Below are 21,277 nucleotides of genomic sequence, written 5' to 3'. Positions count from 1 at the left end.
CTGAAGACTCAGCCCACTCAGCCAGGTAAGCGTGCTGTCAAGGACACAGAACACTCAGAAGGCCATAGAACACATGGTTTTGTCAGTAAAATGGCTCGCAAGGGGGAGGAAGCCATGTTACAACAGACCTAAGACCATAGTCAGAGGCCACGCAGGTGGTCTTTCAGGAAACCACCAGAGAAGACATTTTAAGACAACTGGGGATGAAGGATAATTAGGTGCGATGATGGTGATGATGGTATGTGGTTTTAAGAAATTCCCATGTGCTAGAGATACTTACTGCAAGATTTGTGTGAAAGGATAGTTTCTGGGATTTACTTTAAAATATTCCAGGGGAAAAAGTGGGTTTGGAGATTCGTGGAAGGAGAATGGCAGGAAGTTGGTGTTTCCTGAGGCGGGGGATGGTGCGGTGCTGTATTCTGCCCTCTTGTGTATGTTTGACATTTTCCATAATCAAAAACTGAGAGAGATTTGCAAAGAAAAGGGAGAAAGGAGAAGGTTTCACAGGGCTGGCTGTGCGTTTTGTGAGCTGACTGTAGAAATATTTTTTGGCTCTGGAGGCTCTGGAGGGTGGAGGTTTCTGAGCCCTGCTCATCTTCCCAGGCGTCTCCAGTGAGGCAGGGCCGAGCAGGGGAAGGGAAGGGAACTGGGGCCAGAGCAGGGTTGGGAGGAAGTGTGACAGGGCCGGGGTGAAGGCACTTGGGAGGCTCAGGGACATGCTGGCTGTGGAGAGACCCCTCTGCCCCCAGTAGCAGTCGCATGTGCCCCCCCATGCCCCCACCTGCAGCCTGTGTGCCTACAAGAGCCTCCTCCCCATGATCCTGCGGGTCTCAGCTGCCAAGGGCTTAGGATCTTTCTCCCCTGACAGCTTACAAGATTAAATGCACGCACCTAAGACTGTTATTGCAGGTGTGCTGTTCAGCTGTGGTGCAACTGTCCCACATTCAGTTTGGGAACTTTATTTTTTGTTTTTTTACATTTTAAAAGGAGAGGCTTAGTGGAGGCCCAGGGGAGCTGCCGCAACGTTTTCACTGCCTGGAAAGATCTTGTTCCCATAGAGATCAGCAATCACCCCCCACTCTGCTCCCGCCGGCCCTGACCACCACTGACTTGCCTCTTGTCTCTCTGAATTTGGCTGATTTTGGACAGTTCATAAACAAGAGGATTGTGTGTGTTCAGTGACTGGCTTCTCTCATCTCATCAAGTGTAACGCATCAGGGTTGCTGTTTTACAGGACCTGTCAGTCCCGTCACCTTCTCTGCCACTGAGTAACATTCCATGGTGCGGGTGTGCCACCTGGTCGCCCACTCATCTGCTGATGGGACACTGGGTCGTGCCACTTTGTGGTTATTGTGAATAATGCTGCTGTGTGCATGGGTGTACAAGTTTCTGTGTGGTCATGTGTTCTAATTTTTCTTGGGTATCTGCCTACCTAGCAGTGGAACTGCCAGATCATATGGAAGGCTTATATTTAGCTTTTTGAGGAAATGCCACGCTGTTTTCCAGAAGGGGTCACCCTTTCAATGTGACAAGGCTCTGGAGGGTTTACCAATCCCCCACGTCACCCGGAAAATCTGTCTGTGCCCATGTGCTTTCCTGTGGAGAGCAGGGTGAGAGCTTCTAGCAGATTCTCACAGAGGTTCTGTGATCCTAAGAAAAGCAAAAACCCCCAATTTCCTTTTGTGCCTCTGGTGCGTTCCTGGCCATCCCTCAGGATCGTTTTTTCATGTTGGAGTCTCTAGCACTGGTCACCAGACACTTAGCACTGGGGCAGAAAGTGGTTAGTGACCCAGAGGCAACATTTTTACAGGCCAAGAAGAGAAAACAGGATGGTTTAATTTATAGAGTCAAGAGTCATTTGTTCTTGATTACAGTGTTCAACATGCAAATTATACTCGCCCCTTGGTACAGAAACGGCACCCTGCCACTTCCCGGGGACAGCCAGACAGAATGATTCCCGGGCAGCCTGTGCCTACGCATCTGCCAGTAGTTGCCCTCCCTGCCTTCTCAGAGATGTGTAAGCGCCCCTCTATCCAGAGTAACTGGGAAACGAGGTCTTTGTTCAGCTGGCCACCATGTATGGTGCAGCACCACTGATGCCTCACTGCATCTGATCTATTCTGACCCCAGATCGAGACCGCGCATTGTTGAACCTGTCTTTGATGATCCCAAAGGCACTTGAGAATCTGGCAGTGTCTTAGGGTCACTGATTTCCACTGGACAGTAGGAAGAGATCTAGAAGGTTTGCAGAGTTTGTCCAGGCCCTGGGTATTCACTCTGAAGTTTATCTGAGCAAGGTTTTGACACGTCCTTCTGTAGGCTCAGAAAGCACACAAAACGCTTCACTCCCCTCACCCATAGCTCTGAAATTTTCAGTAGCGAAAATGTGTTTTTGTGTAAAGAAAGTTATAAAAATGTCACAAAAATTAAAGGTAAATTGCGGGATGTCTGGATCCCAGGAAAATAGGAATTTGCTGTGATTAGAAGTCAGGCTCACTGCACGTGGGAAGTGGTGTAACTGACAACGCTTGTCCGCAGGCTGCACTGTCGCTAAGTTTTATAGATCATCACTAGTTCGAGTCTCCCCCTTTCTCTGACTTTCATTACTGGAGTCACCCGAAGGAAAATTTAAAATGTAAAAAATAGCTGTTTCCTCTAAGTCGCCCTATACATGCCTCAGATTTTCTCCAGTCTCAAAGAGAAAGGTGAATCTGGCTCAGACAGATGCCTCCTCGCCCAGGCCCCTGGCTCTCACACCTTCCTTTTTATTCCCAGAGGCTCTGGCTCACACGCAAGTTACAAGTGCTGCTCTGAGCTCCCGACACAGCTCATCCCCGCTGGCGCTTCAAAAAATAGACGTCTGTAATTCCTTCTTGAACATGCCCTCAAAGTGGAGGTCTTTTGCCATGAGCTCTTCTTCCACATCATCCAGTGCCCACTGGTGGTCGGTCAGCTCCAAAGCTTCCCACTCTGTCTGCAAGGAAGAGAAGGGCGGGCAGGGAGAGCAGGCTGTTACTGGCCTGCTCCCGGCCAGGCACTGGGGAGGCGCTGCGCATATGTGAGGTCCCTCCACCCAGCAGGCGGGTGCCACTGTCTCCCCATTCAGCTCCACCCCCAATTTACAGATAAGGAGACGAAGGCTGAGAAAGATCACATAATTGTTGGAGGTCACTGAGGTCCCTTTTGTTTATGCTCATCAGCTGATGGGCCTGTGGGTTGTTCTTCTTTTTAGACTACTAGGAATAGTGCGCCCAACATTCTCCTAGATGCTTGTGTGTGGAAATACATTTTCAATTCTTCAGTATTTACCTCAAAGTGAAGTTGCTGGGTAATACGGTAATTATGTTTAACTTTTTGAGGAATGGCCAAAATTGTTTCCAAAGTGGCCACACCATTCCCAGCGTGGCTGAATCACGCAACCACGGGGATGCGGCTTCCACTCGCATTTCCCTGGTGGCCTCTGATGCTGAGCATCTTGTCATGACCTTCTTGGGGATTTATTTACTTCCTCTAGAAACATGTTTATTCAAAATCTTTGCTCATTTTTCACAGGGTTCTCTAGTTCTTGTTGAATTCTTAGAGTTCTTGTTCTGAGTATCAGGCCCTTTGCAAACATTTTCTCCCATTTTGTGGATTTTCTTCACTTTCCTGACAGTGTCCTCTGAAGCACGAAAGTCTTCATCTTGACAAAGTCCCATCTATCTGTCCTTTCGGTAACTGTACTGTCACTGTCATATTTAAGAAGACATTGCCTGGGGCCTCCCTGGTGGCGCAAGGGGTTAAGCATAGCACTATGAAGCTGTCCGCAGCCTCTACAGCACGAGTTCGATCCCCAGCCTGCTGGGGAGCAACCCACATGGTGCAGCAGACCGTTCCTGTCTTGCCTGCTGCTCCCCTCAACAGTGTGTTTCAGTCAAGCCACCTGTTCTGTTCCCTGCTCTGGCTCTGGTGAATCCTCTCACCCCCCGCACCGCTGGCCTGTACCCCAGTTCTTGTGTGCATAAATAAGTAAATCTTTAAAAAAAAAAAAAAAAAAAGAAGACATTGCCCAATGCAAGCTCATATGTACATCCACGTATTTTTCTAAGAATTTTATACTTTTAGCTCATATTCAGGGCTTTGGTCCATTTAAAAATATTATTTATAAAGAGGCTTTTTTCTATTGTGGCAAAAATACATAAAACTTTCCACTTTTAATCATTCTAAGTCTACAGCCCAGCGGCACTGGTAACACTCACCACACTGTGTGGCCATTGCTACTATAAAATATTTCTAAAATCCTTCATTCCCCGGAACAGCAAACTCTGAACTGAGTGAGCAGGAAGCCTCTTTCCCGCCTTGAATGATCTTGTCAAAAGTCACTTGATCTTAGAAGCAAGAATTTACTTCTGAGCTCCCAGTTCTACTCCACCGTGCCAATCACTGGGCCCACACGGCCTTATCACTGCAGCCCCGAAGTAGTTTTTCCAATCAGAGTGTGAGCCTCCCACTTAGTTCACATTCAGCAGTTTTTGGGCTGCTCTGCATTGCCTGCATTTCTGGATGGACTTCGAGATCAGCTTGTTAACTTCTGCAAAAGATTAGCTAGGTGGACTCTCGGTGGGGGTCACACTGGAGGATTAATTTGGAGGACATGGCCATCTCGACAATCCCCAATCCTCTGGACATGAACATGGAGGTCTTCCCACAGGGGTAGGGCTTCTTTAATTTCTCTCAGCAATGTTCTGTAATGTTCAACATGTCTTCGTTTCTTGTTGAATTTATTTCTAAGTATTCTTTTTGATACTACTGTAAATGGAATTATTTTTAAATATCATTTCACACTTTATTATCAATGTACAGTTGATCCTTGTATATTGGACTTGTAGCCTAAAACCTAGTTTGGGGCCTCCCCGGTGGCGCAGCGGTTGAGCGCTGGGTTGCGAAGCTGCCCGCGGCCTCTGCGGCGCCGGTTCGATCCCTGGCTGCTCCCCGGCCACCAGAGGAGGGTCCCACATGGCGTGCAGAACTCTCCTGCCGCCCGCTGCTCCCCTCAGCAGTGTACTTCGGTCCTTCTGCCTGCTCTGCTCCCCGCTCTGGCTCTGGTGAATTCTCTCACCCTCCCGCGCTTCTGACTGTACCCAGTGCATGTATAAACAAAACAAACAAACAAGCCAGCAAACAAATAAATAAAAGCATGCCTCTATTAAAAAAAAAAAAAAAAAAAACCTAGTTTGTTAGCTCTAATAGTCGTGTGTGTGTGTGTGTGTGTGTGTGTGTGTGTGTGTGTATTCCTCAGAATCTTGAATTTACGTTACAGACGATTCTGTCTTAGGAACAAGAGACGCATAAACTAACGTACTCCATTCCCTTCCGGGAGCCCAGTTGTAAAGACTCAGGTAACTGAAGGTGGGAGGAGTGTGTACCTTGAAGGCCTTGTTGGTGTCCGCGGGCATGGCCATGGCGGCGCCTGTCATCTGCTCCTGCATCATTCGTGACTGGTCGGCGGCTGCAGCAGAAGACACAAGGGTGAGAACAGTGCTCAGAGAGCACCCGACACCCTCCTCTTACAACACCTGGAGATGCTCGGGCGGAGGTTAACAACCATACCATAGATTCACCAGGCACCAGCTATTACCTCTCCTGAAAAGGGGACACAATGGCAGCAGGAGAAGGTAACTAGAGGAAGCACTAACCTTCACTTCAAATTAAAGGTAATTACCACTAGTCACTTTTCTTCCAGGTGTGTCACTGGCGGACTTTACACACTCGGCCTCACCCACCCTAGCCACCACCCCACAGGTTAGCCAGGAAGGTTCCTGTTTTACAGACAAACGAACAGCACATGGGGATAGTTCAGTGACTTGACCAAAGCCCCAGGCATTAGGAAGGAGAGCCAGGACCAGGACTGGCAGGAGCCCTCGTCAGTGAAGTCGTCCACTGACCTGGGCCTCCTTCCAGGCTCAGGCTGCTGGCGCCAGACCCCTCAACGAGGGCATCTAACTTGGGGAACTAAACATTGTCCCACGACTGCCAGGGAGGATTCCACCTTCACTCCGACACTGAAATTCTGAAGACTCTGAGAATATCTTTGAGAAACTTAGCAACGAATTTAAGGAATGAAGCACAGGATAGTCCTAAAAACTGCACGACATATTTGCTTTTTCTGGTGCTGGCAAGGGAGATACTTCGATCAAAGTGTTTGCTTATGGGACCTGCTGGGCCTCTTACCGTTATCCTGACCCAGAATCAGGGAGTAAATGCTCCGAAGCCCAAAGACGTTGAGGAAGTACCAGGATGCGGAACTCACCCTGCAAAGTAAATGGGAAACAATGTAGGCCATTACCTCAGAAACTCACGGAGTTTAGTTTCCACCCCAAGGTTGTTCAGCATACAGAGAGACATCAGCTGGGTGGGTTCCACTCATGCAGGCAGATCCGCGGCAGAAAGCAGGTCGTGCAGGCAGTCACAGCCCCCTGCGGGCGACTCTTCCGCCTTTAGGAGCAAGGACTGAGCTCACAGCTGGGTGCTTCACCCATCAGGGACTGTGAGGTTTGTTTATGTTCCTTTCTACACCATGTCTCTTGAAACCATTTATTATTTTTAATTACGACAACACATACCTGTTATCTATAATAAATGCAAACAATACAGGAATACTTAATAAAAACAGAAAGAGGCTCCTGACCAGACCCCATCCCCTCATGGAAGGCACAAGTGATGGCAGGGTCCGTTCTAAAAAGGGCTAGAGCGACTTTTAGGAAACATCACAGTGCTGAGACTGCAGCTGCCGGGAAGGCCACTCCAAGTCCTGAACTTTTCCATGACGCTTCCCTTAGCTTAGGTCCCACATGCCTCCATTAAATACACACGCATGTAATAAAAGCTAAGATAAGCATGATAAACGGCACACGGAGGGGAAGAATCTGCACTTCCTTCCAATCCCTGTGGCCCTCAACAGCAGGAGTCTCCTCTGGCTACTGCACAGGCTGCAGGGAAGTAAACGCTCACTGCTCAGGAAATGTCGCTGATCTGCAGCCAACAGAAAGCCAACTGTATATCCAGGTTCCAGCTTTCCCTTTTCCAGCACGCGGGTCAGTCATGTACCTGCCTGGATGTTGACAAGAGCAGAACAAACTTTTCTGCAGCCCAAGAAGCTTTTGTTTCGCCCAGTGGGCCTGGAAGGCCAAGGTCAAGCCACTCCTATTAAGCACAGACTTCCTCTCTATGGAGTTGTGCAAACCAAGACTTTCTCTGTGCAGGGCCTGGCCTGCCCTCCCTGCAGCCAGAGGTACTGGGAGGTAAGTCAAGATTGCCCAGGCCACTCTTGCCTCGCTACCTGTTATGTCAGTCTCTGGGAAGCCACAGACAGAACCATCTGGAGAGGAAGTAGCACTACAGGGTTCCAGATGCTACAGCGGTGTTCTAAGGGCTTTTCGGATTTGAGGTTTTATTACTGTTAGAATAAACAGTGACACAGAAGACACGAGTGCTGGGTGTGGCCGACTCTGTAGTCCAATCTCAATCCCTCCACTCACTTCACTGGTTGGAATGAGGATAAAATAAAATATGCGGAAAATACCTAGCACAGTGACTGGCGCCAATGCAGAGTTAATGTTATTAGCAGCACCTATTGTGGAAAAAATAACAAACACCCACTCCCATAAACTCCAGGATATTGTTAAAAGTCTGCCTGGCCTGAGATCTGGGCTTCATCTGTTAACCTTCAGGGAGTGGACACATCTGCCTTGTGCTCTCAGTCCCAAGACCCAGAGAAGAGGATGACGCATCTTCTCCTTCTGTGGGACCCACATAAGCTGTGCCGTCTCCACCCACGGCACGCTGAGTGGCATTCTGATGGGAAAAAAACTCTAGAATCCTAGTCCAGTGAGGCATGGAAATTGCAAATCTTCCTTAAGAGACACCGGTTTTAGTATTGGTTTGTGCTTTTATTTACTAAAAGCAAGTTCTTACCAGGATGCATCTAATGTGAGCAGTTCGATTCCTTGCTGCAGCATGGGCTTGAAGCGGAGGGTCAGGGGAAACGGGACCTTGGCTGCAGGAAGACAGAAAAAGCTCCTGTCACTCGTCCGTCACCCCAGCACACTCCGTGCAATTGCATGTGCTCGGCGCCTGAGGCGCCGGGAGCTCTGAAATGCACAGAGTTTGTTGGAAACGATCTCCAAGAGGAAATCTGTGTCAATTTCTGAAGAAATAACAGGCAAATGTCACCGTGCCATGGCTGAGCGCCAGCCTCCTTACTGCTCACGAAGCAGGGGCTTGAACTGCGCCATGACAGAAAAGCTGACGGGAACCCGCACGAACCCCTTAAACCCGAGTGGAATGTACACACACAGAACCGCACGGCTAAGAAACCCCAGTGGCTTGAATAAACTCAAAACAACTGATTAATGGACAAAGTGAAGTCGAAATAGCACAGGCTCCACCCATCTACTCAAACGAACACCAAATTAGTTCTGGAATCAAACCAGCAAGTCAGTTGTTTGAGTCCTGACTGGGAAAAAAGCACCCACATCACGAACTCACAGTCAGTCTGGGGAAAGGGCCATAAACCACACAACATTGACAGTTTTGCTGCAAGGATGTTGTCGGTTTCCACCCGAGGACACAGGGCCCCGAGGACACAGGGCCCCGCGGCATTGGCGGCTCAACAGCACGTGGCTTCCTCAGGCCAGGGACGTGGGAGAGGAACACGGATGAGGCGAACACCTTGCCTTCTGGGGCGGTGACTTACTTGTGACAAAGCCCGAAAACGTCATGTTGATCCACCCGCCGATCAGGATCATCGGGAGGACGTTGGTCACGTTGCCTTTCATCATGTCTGTCAGCATCGTGGGATCTGAGGCAAAAGCACAAGCGGCCCGACGTCACCCCGCTGTCGGCCAGGACTTCCTCCTGACTTTCTAACATTCTAAATTTATTTGATAATTAAAGTAATATAAGTTTACTGTAAAAAATTCAAATGATATAGAAACACAGGATACAGATAGTTCCTGGGCCTACTCTGTGAACACTGGCAGCAGTGTGCTGCACAGCTTGTCCTCTGTCTATAACGCACATGCACCACACAGTTTCATAACACATCTGATAAAGGGAAATTACACTTACTGCACTGCTTAAATTTTTTTTTTTTTTTTTAAAAAGACTTATTTTGGGCCTTCCCGGTGGCCCAGTGGGTTGAGTGCAGCGCTGTGGGCTGTCCGCAGCCTCTGCAGTGCAGGTTCAATTCCCGGCCGGCCAGGGAGATTCCCACATGGCACAGTAGACCTCTCCTGTCTCGCCCACTGCTCCCCTCAGCAGTGTATTTCGGTCCATCTGCCTGTTCTGTTCCCCACTCTGTCTCTGGTGAAGCCTCTCACCCTCCCACGCCTCTGGCCTATATACCAGCTCTTTTATAAAAATAAATAAATCTTTAAAAAAAATAGATTTATTTATGCATACAAGAACTGGGATACAGGCCAGAGGTGCGTGGGTGTGAGAGGATCCACCAGAGACAGAGTAGGGAACAGAACAGGCAGATCTACTGATATACACTGCTGAGGGGAGCAGTGGGGAGACAGGAGAGGTCTGCTGCACCATGTGGTTCAGCGCCCTGGCCAGGGATCCAACTTGTGCTGCAGATAGCTTTGTAGTGCCGAGACTTAACCTCTTGTGCCACCAGGGAGGCTTCCCCTCCCCCAGACGCTGCTTAAATTTTTAAAAAATTACTATATTGTGAACAGTATCTCCAAGTGGTGTCATTCTCCATTTTAGTGTTTGCACAGGAGTCTGCTGTGTGGCACGCCTATCACTTTGGGGGGAATCAATACATTATTTCCAGTTTTTTTCCTCTAATAAACAATGCTGCCAAGTCACACTGTCCTTCAATGACCGTGAAAGGGTCTAATTCCCATGATCTTCACAGCAGCAGTTTTGGTCCAGTTTTTCAATCTTTGCCAATTTAAGTATCTATCTATCTATCTATCTATTTATTTTTTTTTTGGCTATTTATTTAATGGGCAAATTATTTTAATTTGCTCCACAGATTTTAGTGAGGTCAAGTATCTCTTCATCTATTTATTGGTCTTTTGGTTCTTGTAAGTTTGTTTGTTTGTTTTTTTTAAATGGCTTCTTATATATATATTTTTTAAAGATTTATTTTTATTTATTTATACAAGCACTGGGTACAGTCAGAAGCGCGGGAGGGTGAGAGAATTCACTAGAGCCAGAGTGGGGAGCAGAGCAGGCAGAGGGACCGAGGAAGGCAGTGGGCGGCAGGAGAGGTCTGCGCGCCCTGAGGGACCCTCCTCCGGTGGCCGGGGAGCAGCCAGGGATCGAACCGGCACTGCAGAGGCTGCGGGCAGCTTCGCAACCCAGCGCTCAACCACTGCACCACTGGGGAGGCCCGTAAGTTTTTTTTAAAAGGATTACTAAACTAAATGCTAGTACCTCCTGTCTGGATTGAAATTCTGGTTGTTGCTCCTAAAGAAATAGGTGCTCAAATGAGGGTCAGTCAACACAGAATAAAACATTCTTTTGCATCTGGTCAAAAATGCTATATTTGTCGCATCCTGGGATCACTGGAATAAATCTGTAAAGCAACAAGTCGTAGGGGGCCCTGCAGTCCTGTCTGACAAGTGGATGGCTGGTGTGGGGAGCAGTGCAAGCATCTCCTCATTCAGGAAGAAGCAATGGCCAGCTGGGAGCAGGGGCAGGCACTTCTTCTAGGTGCCCCACGGGGCCCTCTGTCCTGAGGGACGGCACAGCCGAGACGAGGGCCGGTGGCTCCGGCTTTCCTGCCCTCTCAGCCCACGGCTTTTGTTTTGCTTTTTTTTTTTTTAACCTACTTTCAATGCTAGTTTCCCAGATTCACTTGAAAAAGAGAACTCTACCTCCTTCCAAAGAGCCCTGTACTTGATGATCTCTATGCTTCCTTAGGATACTACATTCGACAACTTAACATTTAAAACAAAACACCCCCCACCCCTCCAAACAGTACCTGAAGTTAAAAATCTTCCTTAAAGACGGGAAGGGAATAAACATACCAGTCATAGGAGAAGGAGGCACTACCTTCCTTTTCGTTTTTTTGAAAAATCCATCCTCTGGGTTGTTGAAGTAATATTTTCGTGTCAAGAAGGACTAGTAGAAAAAAGAGCCCTTTAAGTTTCAAAAGGATGACATAGCAAACTGTCAAACTTCCCCCCAAGGTTTAGTCAGAAGGCCCTTGAATATGCTGTTACACTCAGAGCTGGCAACCTACTTGGCAGTCAACCTGACACTTTAGCTGAGTCACATTTAAAAACAATTTCCTAAGGAGGGTGAGGTCACAATGACAGCAGGCACCGCTGGCTACAGCCTCATCCCAGACTTGCCAGCCTTCAGCTCTCCCCAAAGGGTCCCCTTATAAAACATTCAGATATCTACTGCCCTCAACAGCGAATCATGGAGCTTTTAATAAAATATAAATGAGTACCTGTTTGGGAATGTATTTTCCATTTTCCCTGAGGACTCTGCTTCGAATGAGGACTTGACTGAAAAATACAACCAAGACAATGAGATTTTTAAAAAGCGAAACACTAGAAGAAAATGAGAGGGTAAAGTAGAAGGCCTATTTAAACAAAAGAGAGGGCCTCTTTGGCGACAGTCCTGCGAGAAACATCTCAAAATACAAACACCCTTAAGACCAACATAACGTATTTAACCTAGCAACTGGGTTCTCAAAAAAGCCATCTTTCAAAAGTGACTGTGTTTCTGAACAAAGATTTCTCAGGATGGCACTTTTCAGACATTGCTTTTTGTTACTTTATAATGAGCCAAGCAGGAACCTTCTGAGTGAAAAGGGTAAAAATTTGAAGAGAGGTGGGGGCAAGTGGAGGGAGGTGAGGATGAAAGGAACTTTTCAAACCCACAAAGAATGGCTCCAGGGCTTGAGACGGTTGTTATCTGGCAGCAAAGAGAAGTTTCACTGAGGATCCAGGCTGCTGGCCGAGCTGTCAATAAACATTTACTGAGCTACCACATGACAGTATTGGTGACATTTGAACCTGACTGATCACAGAGTGCAATACAAGTGGGTGATACCGAGACACACATACCAAATAGAGCAGAGATGAAAGTACAGATTTAGTTTAGGTTTTCAAAAGCGTTTTAATGAGGAAAAAAAAGCCCTCCGGGAATTAATAGAAATCCTTGACAGAAATTAACACAAACTGCTTGCTGTTCTCACTCGCTACTCTTTAATACAAAGCACCTGCAGTTCCTGAACTACATGCAGATTTCAGTTTCTACAGAGGCTGGGAATACACTCGTACCCTACCCGGATCAACACTTTCTTCAAGCCTTACTCTCTCCATGAAACTCTGCCCAATGTCCCAGTGGAATTCTCTTGGGTCTTCCTCCTCTTGCCCGTGACTGTGTTAACTGTACAATTGATTGCTCCACACAGGGGCACACAGAGATAACAGACAGTGCGTTGCTTCCTGGGAGCGAATCTAAAGCCACTCCAAGGCCTGAGACACTGAGAATAGGGGTTCAGAGGCTTTTATGGTGACACTGTCACAGCATCCAAATATGGGATCAAAGTGTGAGCCTGACATAGAGTAGAAAATACAAACAAAAAATCTGTCCTTCACCACCAACAGTTTCAGCAGCCCTGAGTAGAGAACAGCGGGTAAAAATTTAAGCTCTGGTATCAGAGAGATGGTTTTAAATCCTGACTCAGCCATTGGTGAGCTATGCTAGGCAAAGGATTTGAATTTCCTTCGCCTTCATTCATATTCTGTACAATTAACAGACTGATTCTTAGCAAACAAATATTTCTTGTGCTCGTGAGTGCCATGTGTTATGTTAGGTGATAAGAACAGCGATTAGAAAGCAAATATCTCGAAGGTTCAAGTCCAGTGGGGAAGCGAGACATAAGAACCGCAGGACTACACGTGAAATTCAGCCGGATGGTATAAATGGGAGCGTACGCCGGGGGCCTGACAGCCTGGGAAGCCAAGGTCTCGCAAAGCTTGCTGAGGATGTGTGAGTAAGTTGGCATCCATCTTAAGCGAGAGTAGAGACTACCTTGGCCAAGTGCTGGAGAGAAGAGTACAGGCAAAAGTCCTGTGGCAGGACTGAGTACAGGTCTCTCAGAACGAGAAAAACCCATAAGCGGGGAGAAAAACCCATAAGCGGGAAGAAAAGGAACTACGGGAAACTTGGGGAAAGTGAGTCTTGGAAGATGGGCAAGAGCCAGACTACACTAGGCTATGCAAGTCCCACTGTATTTTTTTTTTTTTAAGATGCATTTATTTATTTATACAAGCACTGGGTACAGTCAGAAGCGCGGGAGGGTGAGAGGATTCACCAGAGCCAGAGCGGGGAGCAGAGCAGGCAGAAGGACCGAAGGACACTGCTGAGGGTCGCAGCGGGCGGCAGGAGAGGTCTGTTGTGCCATGTGGGACTCTCGCCTGGTGGCCGGGGAGCACCTGGGGATCGAACCGGGGCAGCAGAGGCTGCAGGCAGCTCAACTGCTGCATCACCAGGGAGACCCCCCACTGTATTTTTTTAATTGTGGTAAAAAAACATTCCTTCTTTACCATATCTAAGCACAGCTCAGCAGTGGCAAATGCATTCCCATTGCTGTGAAACAGAGCTCCAGAACTTTTTAAGCTTACAAGTCTGAAACCGTACCCACTGAACAACACCTCTTCTTTTCCCCTGCTCCCCGCAGCCCTTGCTAAGCAGCAGTCTACTTCTGGTTTCTATGATTTTGGCTCACAAAGATGGAATCTTAGTTAATTTGTCTTTTGTGTCCACTTTACTTCACGTAGCATAATGTCCGTAAGATTCGCTGATGTTATAGCTCGTAATATTTCCTTCCCTTTTTAAGAGTCCCACTGTATTGTAATCTTTATCTTAAGAGTGATGGAGCGGAGGGCCTCCCTGGTGGCACAGGGTGTTAAAGTCTCAACACTACCAAGCTGTCACCAGCCACTGCAGCACAAGTTCGATTCCTGGCCAGGGAGCTGACTCACATGGCGCAGCAGACCTCTCCTGTCTCCCCGCTGCTCCCCTCAGCAGTGTATGTCAGTAGATCCACCTATTCTGCTCCCCACTCTGTCTCTGGTGAATCCTCTCACCCATTGCACCCCTGGCCTACACCCCAGTTTTTATATAGATAAATAAAAATAAATCTTAAAAAAGAGTCAAGGGGAGGAAAGGAGACCTCTGTTACTAGGAATATGAATAGATGTAGTTGTTACGGAAAATGATGTGGAGGCTCCTCCAACAGTTAACAAGGGAACTAGCGTATGACCCAGCAACCCCACTTTTGGAATCCCCATGCTCACTGCAGCATTATGCTCAGCAGCCAGGACAGGGAAGCAGCCCGAGTGCCACACCATGGGTGAATGGGTGACAATGATGTGGGACGCGTACAATGGGGTGTTATTCGCCACGGGAACAAAGGAAATCCTGCCGCTGACGAGTGTAGAGGACATTATACTCAGTGAAATTAGGAGTCAGAGAAAGATAAACACTAATTATATGTAAATGTGCATTCTGAAAAACAAGCCTAACTCATATAGAAACAGAAGAAATGGTGCTTGCCTCAAGGTGGGGAGAAGGCGTTATATTTAATGGGTTAGAGTTTCTGTTTGGGATGATGAAAATATTCTGGAAGTAGACAGTTGTACAATAGGAATATAGTTAATGCCATTAAACTGTACATGTTACAATAGTTAAGATGGTATATTTATTTTTTTACTACACTTTTTAAAAAAGGGCAAAAGGGATGTACTAAATGATTTTATTTATTTATTTAAGATTTATTTATTTATGCATACAAGAAATGGGGTACAGGCCAGAGGTGCGGGTGTGTGTGTGTGTGTGTGTGTGTGTGTGTGCGCGCGCGTGTGAAGGGATTCACCAGAGACAGAGTGGGGGACAGAACAGACAGACTGACTGAAATACACTGCTGAGGGGAGCAGCGGGCAAGACAGGAGAGGTCCGCTGTGCCATGTGGGTTGCTCCTTGGCCGGGGATCGAACTCGTACTGCAGTGGCTGCGGATAGCTTCATAGGTTGCTTCTTAAACCCTTGTGCCACCAGGGAGGCCCCATAATTTTAATGGATATTCATATACTGCTTCATTCTAAGCGGTTACCGCTGTACTTGGCAAATCCTAAGCACTAGATTAATGGTTTTTCTTTTGCATTTATCTCTTGGACTGAAACTGACTGAGAATAGGATCCAGACTTGGCTTATTTTGTGCCTGGTAGTACACAGCACAGGGCGGGAAACATGCAAGGTCAGCAGTAAAAACTTGTTCACTGTGGATAAGTCAAGACTTCTACATACACTGTGATGAACGGAAATTCAGGTAGGTCTATATTTACACCGCTGAGCACTTCTGTAGAACTGGTGCTGAGAAGAGTGACCTCGAGGCAGCTTAGCCTCCTGAATGACGACAAGCTTAACATTACCCTGTGTATTCTGAACATGGGGCTTATTACGCTGAGAACCATACATGTACTGGGGTTTGCAAATTCTCCCAGTTTCTAATTTTGCATTTTCATTTCCACTAATAGCTTAAACAAAACCAACCAACCCACCTTGTACTATATATAAATTTAAAGCTTCTCTTTTGCAGTGGTAATTTGCAATTAAAAAAATTTTCTTCAAGTAAAACTTTGATTTCTAAAGTATTTCTCAAACTAGAGTCCTATATAGTTTGTTTGCTTTTTTCCCCCTTCAAACTTAGGAACATCTTTTACACACATTCTACCCACAAATATGTGTATATTAATGCATTTTTCATTTTTGTATACATTTTAAAAATACTAAATTTTGAGGTAGTAAAAGCTTAATAATTTACATAATGTCTCGCTACCACCCAGGTTAATAGAAACTTACACCACATTCAGAGGAAAGTTTTACAACTAAAAAACATCTTTTGCCTTGGACTTAGCCCAGTTCAGAACCAGCTGCTCAGCATTCTACCCACATTCAAATGACGACCTGGTGGTTCTCCACGTGGCACTGCCCTCTAGTGGGCCTTAGGGACATCTGTGGAACTTTTGGGGTTGTCCAAGGATGGGGTGGGGTAAAAAAGTGAGAATCAGTGTCAACTGTCAGGGTTAACAAGGGATGCTAAGTGTCCCTCAATGCCGGGGCAGTTGTGTAATACCCAGAACTGTTCATGTCTCACACTACTTATGAATATCTCACGGAATTGTTATTAGTTGTCTGCCATCAAACCTACTTCCACTTTTTTTGGGGGGGGAGGGAATGATGTCTATATGCACTACATTTACAGGTACACAACCACTAAGTAAATACAGTCGACTCCCACTTTATAATTGGCTGACTATACAGTCAAATCACTTTACGATGAGTCCGTACTGTTAAAATATAAATCACTTTATGGTTTAATATTTACATTATGATTGCTGCCAACAAATGATGTGGGTGGGGCATCTGAATAACTGTAAGCATGTGAGTCAATCACAGCCTATTGTTAGTTTAAGGAACTTTTGTTGCATGGATCCACTTTTTTTTCAGTATTGAAATGTTTGCTTCTGACTGTATGTATCCTTTACCACAAGTGGTTGTTGAATTGCCTAAAAATATTGTGCTAAATTGTAGCCATGGATCCCAAAGAGTGTATTACAAAGAAAATTTCAATTAAATCTGAAATGAAAAATGATAAAAAAAAGCAGGATGGTAGTGTAAGTTAGTGATTGGTATGACAGTTTGGTTTTTCCACCAACCACATTAGCAAACTCTAAGTAATTGTAATATAACCTTTTCTAATTTAAGTTAATTTACATAGTTCTAATTTCATTTTTTAATGTCCATGAAAATGAAATTCTTAATATTTCTGTTGTTCTACTGTATAAATCACAGTATTATGTAAGCTTAGCTATGTGCTGAAAATTGTCTTAGAACAAATAATGAAATATCCATGTATTGTTGGGTTCACATTACAATTTTTTCATTATATAACTGCATCTGTGGAACAGATTATTATTGTAAAGTGGTGGGGGGAGTCTACTGTATAGAGAAAACTGCACTTTGTTTTGAACTTTATCAAGAGCAGTTTACCATTTAGGAAAATCACATCCAAGACAACATTGCTCTCTGTAATATCTAAGTAGTTCACACAGATTGAACCTGTCCCAATTATGGTGATCTTTTTTTTTTTTTTTTGGTGGGACCCTCTCTGGTGGCCGGGGATCAAACTGGTGCTGCAGAGGCTGCGGGCAGCCTCGCAACCCAGCGCTCAACCACTGCGCCAAGGGGAGGCCCACCAATTATGGTGATCTTATAGCCAGGTGCATTTTCCTGACTTCTGCTTTATACTTTCTAGGACAGCTGTACAAAGCATTTATGAAATGTAAATGTATTTTCCTTTTATTTTTCCTGATTGTTGCAATAAAACTTCTTTTAAAACATTCTTGAATGTAACTACATCCATTATGAATTTCATTTTGGGTTAGAAAAAGGAACTTTGGACCCACTATTCAGAACTATTGCTTTGAAAAATCACAATGAGCCAGTGGCAGAAAACTGTGGCAAAAAAATCTATAATAGCAGGAATCGTGGTTGAGAGAATTTAACTTCAGAGTCAGACTCTTTTTTTTTTTTAAAAAAAAAGATTTATTTTTATTTATTTATGCATACAAGACTTGGGTGTAAGCCAGAGGTACAGGGGGTGAGAGGATTCACCAGAAACAGAGTGGGAAACAGAACAGGTGGATCTACTGAAATACACTGCTGAGCAGCGGGCATGACAGGAGAGGTCTGCTGTGCCATGTGGGTCAGCTCCCTGGCAGGGGATCAAACTCATGTCACAGTGTCTGGCAATAGCTTGATAGTGCTGAGACTTAACCCTTGCGCTACCAGGGAGGCCTCAGAGTCAGACTCTCAAGTTAAAATTCATCTATTAGGAAGTTCTACACTTGAAGGTGTCTCTGTAAGTGGTAACATTTTATGGCTGGACAGCCTTAGCAAATACCAGATTCCCAGCTGTATGCAACCACATACATTTCTATGTGTTTAAGACACGGGATACTCTGCATAGCCCCTGAACCAATTAAGCATATGGCCAGTACGCCCGATATGCCTGCAGTCCTGACACAAGAGAAACATGGTCTAGGCTCAATTATTGGCACAGCATTTTACTATATTGGTTGTGTTGGAAAGGCTACTTAACTTCTCTGGGCTTCCTTTTCTTCAAGTGTAAAAATGGGTTTAGGATGATCTATTTCAGTGTAATTGTGTGGATGAAATGAGAACAACTGATTGGCAGCAATCAATCAGTGCTCAATGTCTGAGCTCTTCCTGCCTCTTGCTGTAGCCTTCTTTTTGCAGTAACCTGACTTTTAAATATTATCCTCAGGAAATTAGTTCTGAAACTGATGCTCCAGAAAAATAATTGAGTGACTGCTGTGGTATAGTGGAGCTAGAAGTCTTGGCTTAAGTCCTGAATGACACGATGTGGAACCATGGAGCCTCTTTAAGTTTCAGTTTTTATGAGACAAGAGCATCTACTTCAGAGTTACACTGAAATTCAAATAAGTTAATGGATAGAAGTCCTTAGCATAGCATCCGGCATAAAACAGGTGCTGAATGAGGTGAGTATAATTACACCTATTTGATCGGATGTTACAAAGACTAAAAGCCAACAATGCAAAGTGCTTGGAATTCTCCCCAAGAAACAGGTAGGACAGGATAGTTCATAGCTACATAAATCCACAGAGGGGTGGTGACTAGACTAATAACCGCAACACTATTTGGAGCACTGGATAGCCCCAAATCCTGTCCTAAAGCTTTTTTTTTTAAATAGTTAGATTTATTTTTTTTAACTTTATGCATATACGAGTTGGGGTGTAGGCCAGAGGAGGGTGAGAGGATTCACCAGAGACAGAGTGGGGAGCAGCAGGCGAGACAGGAGAGGTGTGCTGCGCCAAGTGAGTCAGCTCCCTGGCTGGGGATCGAACTCCAAAGGCTGCCGACAGCTTTACAGTGCTGAGAGGTAACCCTTTGCGGCACCAGGGAGATCCCCCGCTTCCCCCCACCCCGTCCTAAAACCTTTGCAGAGATTATCTAAAATGTAATCCTTACGCCTGCTCTGGGAAAAAATCCTGTCACCAACCTCATTTTACAGTTGGCGAAACAGAAACAACACATAATTCGGCCAAGGTCACCCAGCTACCGTGGGCACGACTCGAACCCACGCAAACTGACATGTAAGTCCGGCACCTTCTTGCCCAAGGTCATGGAGTGGGGCTGCCGGAGGCGGGGATGGTGCTGACCTGTCGGAGACTTGTTCCTGGGTGAGCTTCTTGTCGCTTTGCAGCAGGATGGACACGTAGTGGCGGATCATGCCCACGAAGAAGGTGATGATAACGATGGGCAGGACCACCCAGAGGCGGATGTTGGAGTCGAGCAGCAGCTCGGGCCCCGCCATCGTCACACAGCGCCGGCTCCCGGCCGGGTGTAGTGGGGTTTCTGTCCCCCGGGGTGCGGGGGCTCGGCCTCGAGTTCGCTTCCGGGCCTTCTGGCGCCCCTCAGCCTGGCTGGCCCGAGCCCCTCCTGCTCCTCGGGCTCCGGCACACGGCTCCCAGCCCGGCCGCAGGCCGTCCACTTCCGGCGCGGACGCTTGACGTCACGGGGGGCGCGCCGGTAGCGTCAGTAAGCGTCGCGCCGGGCGGGAAAGCCAAACACGAGGGGCGGGGCTTCCCGGCTGTGTGGGGTAGTCGAGTCCCCCCCAGAGGCTCCGCGGCCCCTCCGCCTGCTCCCGAGGGTCCCCCGCACCCGGCCTTCGCCTCGGCGCCCCAAGCCTCGTCTTTCGTCCTTTCGTGGGGTAATTCCCTCAGGTACCTCCTCGAGCGCTGCGGAGAGCCCAGTTTGTTTGGGCTTTACCCCCGAACCTCCCCGGCGGCCGGGTCCGGAGGGCCCAGCCAGCCCCCCAGAGTTGCGGCTTGCCTGCTAGCGGCGCCGCCTGGGTCTCTCCCTCTGCAGAATGACGCCTCGAGGCCGCGGGTTTCTCTGTCCCCGCCGGGTGTCCCATGGAGATGGGTAGACGTGCTGGCCATTGTCATTTTTGCCTTTTTCTCTTAAGCCACGAGGCAGCGGGTGCAGAAAAAGCTGAGCACGGGACCCGGTGCAAAGTCCTGCGTAGCTGTTGGGGAAACCATTATAATAATCAAGAGTAGGTCTAGGTGGGAGTCCAAGAGATGCAGGCGCCGGACGCCCGAGTTAGCATCCCAGCTCTGCCCCAGAATTAGAGAATAATACTGGTACCCACCTCAGGGCTCTTTGTGGGGAATAAATTATGGACGAAGCACTTAATATAGTTATTTAAATAGTGGTTACCTGCCTGCCACCTATTCTCTTGTAGTGAATAGTCTCAGATTTCTTTCCCGATGTGCCCAGGTACGGTGGAGGCCATAGGGATACCGAGATAAATGAGTCTGGGTTTCTGCTGTCACGGAACTGCATAGTCTAGTCTAAGAGCTGCTGGGCTAGGAGGGGGAAGCCAGAGTCGCAAACTCCCTTAGGGACTGGAGGAGCATTTTTTTTTTTTAAAGATTAATTTATTCATGCATACAAGAACTGGGGTACAGGCCAAATGCGCAGGAGGGTGAGAGGCTTAACCAGAGACAGAGCAGGGAGCAGAACAGGCAGACTGAAGAAATCCACTGCTGAGGGGAGCAGCGGGTGAGACAGGAGAGGTCAGCTGTGCCATGTGGGTGAAAGGTTTGGCATGGTAAAGAAAAGGAGAGCCAGGCTAAATTTCTCAAAGGAAGGGAAAATTTACTGTGGCCCAGGTGGACCTCAGGGATCCAAGGTGGGGGTCCTTGAAGCCGGGCCTGTTGTAGGGAGAGATGCCCCTTTTATAGGGTGAGGAGAGGTTAGGCAGGAAAACTGGGTTGGCAGGGGGCGGGGAAAACAGGTTTAGGCGGTTGTTTTTCATGGAGCCAAGTTATTTTTCTCCTGTTTATGGCTTCAGTATGGGTTTGATGGTATCAGTGGTCCTGGTGTCAGGGCCATCTTGTCTTTTTCTATGTGGGCTTTCTTATTCCTGGCCCCTGCATAGAGCTTTCAGTGAGTATCTCCACAGCCAGCGGGGGACCCGCTCAGCATGCTGCTCTCAACCCTCAACCCCCCTCAACCCCCTGCGCCACAGGGGAGGCCCTGGAGGAGCATTTTTCAAGGAAGATAACACTGGGCCCAGTACTTAAGGATGTCCAGGAGTTTCTAGGCAGAGGAGATAATCTTGGGTGAAAAGAAAACCTTAAGCAAAG

At 47.1% G+C, this 21,277-nt stretch overlaps 1 protein-coding gene across 1 annotated transcript; it reads right to left on the bottom strand.

Annotated features, from left to right (window-relative positions):
- Positions 1-2,845: 2,845 nt before the first annotated feature.
- On the bottom strand, positions 2,846-19,437 carry EMC3 (ER membrane protein complex subunit 3; the record flags this gene model as incomplete). Its single annotated transcript, XM_084247306.1, has 8 exons — positions 2,846-2,974; positions 5,406-5,488; positions 6,211-6,290; positions 7,954-8,035; positions 8,735-8,839; positions 11,025-11,118; positions 11,453-11,510; positions 19,283-19,437. The coding sequence occupies 8 exons, from the start codon at positions 19,435-19,437 to the stop codon at positions 2,846-2,848; spliced, it is 786 nt and encodes a 261-aa protein (XP_084103432.1).
- Between the last annotated feature and the right edge of the window lie 1,840 nt (positions 19,438-21,277).

The sequence above is a fragment of the Talpa europaea genome, assembly GCF_964194135.1.
Source record: "Talpa europaea genome assembly, chromosome: 11".
Lineage (NCBI taxonomy): Eukaryota > Metazoa > Chordata > Mammalia > Eulipotyphla > Talpidae > Talpa > Talpa europaea.
Note: the sequence above shows the minus strand (reverse complement) of the source record. Positions and strands in the feature narration are given on the sequence as shown.